General features: G+C 38.2%; 2 protein-coding genes across 3 annotated transcripts; one reads left to right on the top strand and one right to left on the bottom strand.

Moving 5' to 3' along the window:
* The first annotated feature begins 376 nt into the window (after positions 1-376).
* LOC135946843 (uncharacterized) lies at positions 377-4712 on the top strand. Of its 2 annotated transcripts, none has more exons than XM_065495263.1 (9): positions 377-598; positions 1723-1877; positions 1957-2349; positions 2412-2665; positions 2814-3233; positions 3298-3461; positions 3516-3719; positions 3787-3954; positions 4206-4712. In XM_065495263.1, the coding sequence occupies exons 1-9, from the start codon at positions 511-513 to the stop codon at positions 4472-4474; spliced, it is 2115 nt and encodes a 704-aa protein (XP_065351335.1). In that variant the 5' UTR covers positions 377-510; the 3' UTR covers positions 4475-4712. The 2 variants fall into 2 exon arrangements, with proteins under 2 accessions (XP_065351335.1, XP_065351336.1); XM_065495264.1 differs by lacking the exon at positions 377-598 and adding an exon at positions 1245-1403.
* Positions 4713-4760: 48 nt separating this feature from the next.
* On the bottom strand, positions 4761-6857 carry LOC135946844 (queuosine 5'-phosphate N-glycosylase/hydrolase). Its single transcript, XM_065495265.1, has 6 exons — positions 6595-6857; positions 6120-6347; positions 5938-6066; positions 5740-5884; positions 5500-5685; positions 4761-5304 (listed from the first exon to the last, which is right to left on the bottom strand). The coding sequence occupies exons 1-6, from the start codon at positions 6709-6711 to the stop codon at positions 5084-5086; spliced, it is 1026 nt and encodes a 341-aa protein (XP_065351337.1). The 5' UTR covers positions 6712-6857; the 3' UTR covers positions 4761-5083.
* Between the last annotated feature and the right edge of the window lie 32 nt (positions 6858-6889).

Raw genomic sequence — 6889 nt, 5'->3', positions numbered from 1 at the left:
ATTATCGTTTTGAATTATTTCGTTCATCTCCAAATTTGAATAAAAACTTGTGGAAAAGAGTAGGACTCCATGAAGAAAAATTCCATCAAAAACCTGTTTCATTAAAGGCTGAAGAAACGAAGTGTCTTCTTTATTAGTCACGTGCTGCTGCATAGCCTCGCTCGTCGTTTCTCTCCACGTCCACGTCTCCGTCTCCACCTTCTCCAGTGTCTTCAGGTGAAAACTATTTATCTGTGTCCAAGCGGTTAATGATTTTAACCTTTGAACCCTGGCGCGTGCAGTGTTTCTCTATCACACACATGCGCTGCCACTCTAGCCACAAATAGAGGGGCTCTGCTCAGCCGATCTCACTGCGGCTAAAAGTATTAATTATTGCCTATTCCATTTCAGCCCCCACTTTTCAAACTTAGAACAAGAAAAATATAAGACTTATCAATCAATAAACGCGCATAACGTGTTAATTCATGCACAGGGTGGTTGATACTCTGTAATAGTGCGTTCAAGTCAGGTATGGCGACAATGTGGACAAGGGTTGCAATTGATTTCCGCCAAAAGGAGTTGATGCCACTCAAATTGATCTTCCTAATTAATATATCAAGTGAGTAATTTTCCGTTAAAATTATGGGAGTTTTATTCGATTGATTTTTCAGTTTTATGTTTCATATAAATGCGACAGCACATCTTTTTTTTACGAAATACTGAAATCTGATTTTATTTAATGTTGACTTGAAACCGACTATTGCTGGATAAAAAAACAGACGCTATCGTCACAATAGAGACAGAAAAATGTCAAAACGTGACGAATTATTGATCTTGTCGAGAAATGTGGGAAATGGCTTTGACCCGTAAATTTTATTTTATATTTTTTGCTTTTAAAATCCTCTTTGGCCTCGAAAATCACCTAATTTTGTTAATGCCTTAAGGAGGCAAATTTAAAAGGAAATTAATGTGAAATTTATAATCATTTGCAAGTTGATTTGAGGTGCTAGAAATTAAAAATGACTAAATTGGAAAAAAGATGGCAATAAATACATTGCTTTCTGCATATGACTGCATTGGTCCCAAGCTTTGAACTTCATGAAAAAAAGAGTGACTGCTAAATTCCAAAGTCTTTTATTTACATACTCTAAAACATATAATTGCAATTTTTTAATCAAAATAAAGAATGCCGCTTTCTGTTTTGATAAAAAGATCTGTGAAAGATGCAGGCAAGCAAAATTAAATAGTTCTATACTTAAAGGGAGACCATGGTCCTCTGGTTCTGGCTGCGCACTTGAAGCACGTGATGAAAGTATTCACGCAGTATACTCAAGGCCAACTGGACGATCTGCTTTGTCTTGGAAGCAACAATAATAAATTACGACGATGAAGAAATAGCCGGCGCGTGCTACACACCTCAATCGGTGCAGTTTCTTTTTATTTGTCAATAAACAATATATAGTTACTTGAGGTCTCTCTAAAAAACAAGCACAATAAGTTATATACAAAGATTTCGATCCTCAACAAATTTCACCTTTTTAAGATTTAATTTTTAGTCACCTTCAACTCGAAAAATTGATGATTAAAAAATTTCATTGCTAAATAGAATTCCAGACACCCATAATATTCTACGTAAAAATTGGTTCAAATTTTAACAAATTTAATTTTTTTTTGTAAAATTTGGGAAAAAATTAAATAGCTGGCAACAGATTGAATACAGCCGGGTTCCAATTTTATTTTCAGCTGTGTATGTATTTTACCCGTACCTGACAATTCACATGAGAGAATTGGGCATTGCTGTAGAAGAAACTGCTGTGATGAACGCGGTAACACCATTTTTTGCAACTGTAACGCCTCCCTTAACGGGCCTAATAGCAGACAGAATCGGAAACTTCAGGGTAAACCCACAATCTAAATCAGTTCTTTTTAATTCCGACTTTTTGAACAATTTCTTTCATAATCGTGCTTTATCCGTAGGTGCTTTTGTGCATTTCCTCAGCCTTGGGGGGCCTCTCGACGCTGCTGTTGCTGTTGGTGCCCGCCGGCCGAGCTTATATTGCATATCCGTCTCAGATCCCACTCGCCCTGGGCTGCAGGAGCAAAAGCAACCTCGAGCCACCACTGCAAGTGTCCCTGCTGAAGGAAGTACCCTGCGACCTGAAGGAAAACGCGAGTGAGCTGACCGGCATCGCGCTTGAATCCTGTGGGCTCGTTTGTCAGGCGTCCTCCAATCTCGATTTCAGTCAGCTCACTTCAGTGCCTGCCTACAGGGTTGACGGAAAAATGGAAAGCCACCGGTTCGAGCAGTCAGATAATATATCTGGCAGTTTAAAGCATGTGGTAAATAGCAATGATCCTCGCCTTGAAAAGGTAATAATCTAATTATTATTTTATTTTAATAAATTTTATATAACGAGCTTAATTGATTCTAGCTGGATTATCCTGAGCACTATTACAAGGCAATTAGAGCTATTGCTGATGATCAATTTTACTTTCCAACTGGCACCTTGTACAACATGATCTGTGAGCGAGAAAAGTGCTCCCTCAAAGATGGTTTAAATATTTCTTCTGGTTGGACATTCACCGATAATTTGTCCACCAACAAATATCTTTTTAAGAAGAGGACGGAGATCAGCAGTGAAAACGTCAGCACGAATATGTCTAACACCAAGGATTTTCTCGAAAAGTACTGACCGCGTATATTTACTCCCTTAAATAATAAATTATAATTGAAAATTATATACGTCAGACGTCACGAAATTAAAAATGCATAGAAACCTCCTAGATTCGCATAAAAATGAAAACATTAAACATAAATTTTGGTTGTTTTCCAGGCAAAATCAGCTTAATTTTGAGCTGGTAACCGAAAACACGACTCTTAAGTGCGTGGATCCACTGACCCTTGGGGACCTGGTTGTGGTAATTCCTTCGATTGAAGTCAGCCTGCGCTCGTGCAGTCCCCTGTGCCTGGCGTCAGCGCCCCGTAACCAAATTTGCTCGGACATGAAGAAGCGAAGAGTGTTCGACCCTACCCTTACTTTTTGGCTTTACTTGGGCGTCTTAATCTTCAACAGCATCATCAGCGCCGTCTCTTTCACCATGTTCGACGGTGCACTGATCGCCATATTAAGGGAAAATAAGGCGGACTATGGTCTGCAGAGGATCTACGCCACGATTGGAGGCATGATCAGCGCCCCTTTGACGGGGTGGCTCATGGACTATGCCTCAACGGGAAAGCAGTATACCGATTTCAGGTGCGAGATTGAGATAAATCTAAGTGCGCTAGTCTATAATTTTATTTTTTATGTCTGATTGCAGACCTGCCTTTTACCTTTACGCAGTTTTAAAGGTTATTGGCGGCTTGTTGGTGCTGACAATCAAACTGGACTTCAAAGCCCCCGCCCCTGGGGTTGCAAAGGAGGTGCTGAAGGTTCTCAAAAATTCCGAGGTCATCGCTCTTATTTTAGCATGTTTACTGTTGGGTATAGGCTTGCACTAATAGTACTGTTGCATAATAAAATTCACAATCACCGCAGGAAGCACTTGGGGTTTCTTAGAGAGCTTCCTTTTTTGGCTTCTGCAAGATTTGGGCGCCTCAAGATCCCTGATGGGGCTCACAATCACAGTTGGAGGCTTGGCAGGGCTACCGCTGTTGGTCCTATCCGGCCCAATAATTGCAAAAGTTGGTCACGCCAACATCATCTGCCTTGGATTTGTCTTTTACGCTATTAGATTAATCGGTACTTTTTTTAATTTTGTATGTTTTACACATACAATGTTAACAATGTGAATTAATTCTGTTAACAGGATATTCTCTACTGTACAACCCATGGATCTCTCTGCTTTTCGAGGCCATGGAAGGTGTTACCTCTGCACTAACCATAACAGCAATGACCACGTACGCGGCCAGTCTCTCAAACTCTGCAGTAGACGCAAGCATTCAAGGATTTGTTGGTGGCATTCACTATGGAGTCGGTTCGTAGAATTTACAGAAACTTATTTCAGATTTAAATACCAGAGTCGTCAGAAGGTATATCATTTTCGGGAGAACACTTTATAAAAATTTTATTCCTTTTTCAAAAAACTGCATTTACAGCGTGCAATATGAATTAAATTTAAAAAAAAAATAAAAGACAATATAGTTGCTGTAGCTCTTGCTCCTTCAACTCAAATGGTGTCAAGTATGTATAAGTAAATAATTTTTAATTTCAAATTGATTATTTCAGGTAGGGGAGTAGGAAGCATGGTTGGTGGATTCACGATCAAGACAGTCGGCACGAGGCCGACATACCAAATTTTCGCATCTGTATGCGCTGGCTTTGCTGTGTTATATTTCTTCTTCCACAATTGCTTTACATTAAAACGACCCAATCGTAAATTAAACGACATCACCAAGCCGAGCAAGGTTGAGATTCAGCTTGAAGGTGTCAAAGAAGAAATAGTGAAGCTAAGTGAAAATGAGAACGATGAAAGTTTGTCCAACATGGGAAAATAGAGGGACCGAAAAACCAACTTGATCCATAAAATCCAAGTGGGCAGATGAAAATGAACAAATTAATACGAACGAGAGGTCTTTTTAAATATTATATTGATTTTTAATGTATGGAAAACGAATGTGACTTGCATTTTTGACACTTTGATGTACTTGAATGTGTATCATCATTTATAAGCAGATTAATTAATTTATGTGAAGCGCTCAACAGTCACAATTAAAGCTAAACTATGCTGAGTTATGTTAAGTGTATCATTTAAATAAGATGTAATGGTTTTTGAAAATTTCAATTTAATTGAACAGACAAGGCTGAAATCACACAAGACAATATTGACAAGAAATAATACAATTAAAAAGGAAAAAGAAACATTAAAATTCTATTAATTGTAGTAAGTAATCAATCCTTTGAGGAATGTATGATTTTCCTTAAATATGAACATCTTTTCAAAAGAAAAAAATGGGAACGCTTGGAAGCATGTAGTAAGATTCAAGTAAGTGCATTATTTAAGTAGAAAGGCAACATGCATTCAACTTCTATCTTCATTATAAAGGTACACAAAATTATACTATCAAAGAAATCTGCTGGTCCCAAAAGAAGCCCATTTTTTCTAATTAATAGAAAATCGTTCTTGTTTTGTGATACCCAAGGTGTTCCACTTGACTGGCTATTTTTCTGCGCTCAGTCCACAGCCATTGGTCAATCAGCACAGGGTTGACTAAGTGATTTTTTGCAACACCTTTTGCCACTAGTTGTTTGTAGACTCGGTCTACAACGGCAATGGAACAGCCTCTAATCTCCACTTCCTCTTCACTTCCAGATGGCAGTTCAGTGCCTTAAAAAACAATTTTGATTCTTTGCTTGGCTTAATTGACCTTTTTAGCTCATAAAAATATAATTTATATCCAAAAAGCAAGTCGATTTTTTGGCTTATTTTACGAATTTTGTGAAAAAACGTCAGAAAAGAGATGACTTCTCGTCCCCTCAACTATATTATACAGCCAAATTTCAATACAGAAAATGTTCCTACCTTTCTCAATTTTTTCTTGGAGTTCAGGGGAGTACTCAAGACAGCCATAGTAGATCAGCATTTGTGGAACTCGATAATCGGCAAACATTGTGATTTCATCAATGTCTGGAAAGTGGCCAGGTCCTTGCGCCTCAAAGCAAGACCAGACATCAGCAACCAGAATTTGCGCTCTCTTATAAATTGCCACTAAAAGCCAAGTTGAAGAGTTAGCTCAGAAAAAGATTAAATTGAGTAAAGTACCTTTCTGGTTTTTGTAAACAGCCTCATCCCTGAAGCAGGGAAAGGAATTCACAATGAGCTTCAATAACTGAGCAGCAGAGTTGTTGCATTTGTTGATCACAGTGGCAAATGTGCCATCAAATTCAGATATTATCACTTGGCCAATCTAAAATTGACTGATTGAAGTTTCATTTAGCTGAAGTGATTTGATAAATATACCTCTTGAAGGCACTGCACTCTTTCTGCCAACAAAGGTGGTCCTGTTTCTGTGCAGGAGCGCAGAATTCGTGCCAACTCTGGTTCACTCAGTTTTGAGTACACTTCCGGTTTCCAAACGTCAATACCTTCCTGAAGTTTGGAATTATTTCACAATGATGGAAAGGAGAAAGTATTCAAATTACATCTTTGGCTCTCATCAGTGCGGCGCATAGAGCGAAATACCCAGTATATTTCATCTCTTTATACTCGACAGTCCATTTTGGTAAGTTATCAGGCGTCCAGAAGCTGAAGTTAAGTGCGTCCATGACCAAAAGGGCATCCAGACACTGTGGTTCTTTGGGTTTGGGGTGAACAGGACTCTCAGCAAAGCCTCTGATGGAAATCTCGTTCAGCTGTAGCCTCTCCTCGACCTTAAATGTGAAATTTTACATTACTTGATCTATCCTTTTGTACACATTATTTAGGATTATAATTCTAAAGAAATGATGAGATCAGAACAGTTGTGTATCACATATTATCATAATTACATATTATGTAGTATTTTAATTAATAATAAATAATTCCTTTATGCAGAATTGTATGTACAAACATTTTGGGAGTATCTATTTAAATATTTAGGTTCGTATTAAATTCGCTAAATCAGAATTAAATTCTTACCACAGTTGCGAGTTTAGAAATTCCATCGACTTTAATATTGACAAATTTTGCGTTGTCCGCGATGAATTCCCCTGAAGCCCGTGGGTTCAGAGCGTCCGAAGTCGACATTACTGACATTGAACAAATCTTAAAACGAAAGTTGAGCAAAAATGTGAACTTTTGCTGCTTTACAAGCGATAAGCTGACGGTTCGCAATGCCAGTTTCACCAAGTTTAACTTTAAAAACCAATACGTTTTAAGGAGATTAGGAGACTAGGAGAGTTCTCATGATAAACAAGCGTGCATGTGCATACCG

Source organism: Cloeon dipterum, chromosome X (genome assembly GCF_949628265.1).
Source record: "Cloeon dipterum chromosome X, ieCloDipt1.1, whole genome shotgun sequence".
NCBI lineage: Eukaryota > Metazoa > Arthropoda > Insecta > Ephemeroptera > Baetidae > Cloeon > Cloeon dipterum.
The sequence above is the reverse complement of the archived record's forward strand: the minus strand, read 5'-3'. Positions and strand labels throughout refer to the sequence as shown.

Coding starts and splice junctions, on each gene's coding strand:
- LOC135946843 (XM_065495263.1), top strand. CDS start 511: ATGGCGACAATGTGGACAAGGGTTGCAATTGATTTCCGCCAAAAGGAG. Junction 599..1,722: donor CTTCCTAATTAATATATCAA/GTGAGTAATTTT, acceptor TTTTATTTTCAG/CTGTGTATGTATTTTACCCG. Junction 2,350..2,411: donor ATGATCCTCGCCTTGAAAAG/GTAATAATCTAA, acceptor AATTGATTCTAG/CTGGATTATCCTGAGCACTA.
- LOC135946844 (XM_065495265.1), bottom strand. CDS start 6,711: ATGTCAGTAATGTCGACTTCGGACGCTCTGAACCCACGGGCTTCAGGG. Junction 6,067..6,119: donor CACTGATGAGAGCCAAAGAT/GTAATTTGAATA, acceptor TCCAAACTTCAG/GAAGGTATTGACGTTTGGAA. Junction 5,686..5,739: donor TGTTTACAAAAACCAGAAAG/GTACTTTACTCA, acceptor CTTGGCTTTTAG/TGGCAATTTATAAGAGAGCG.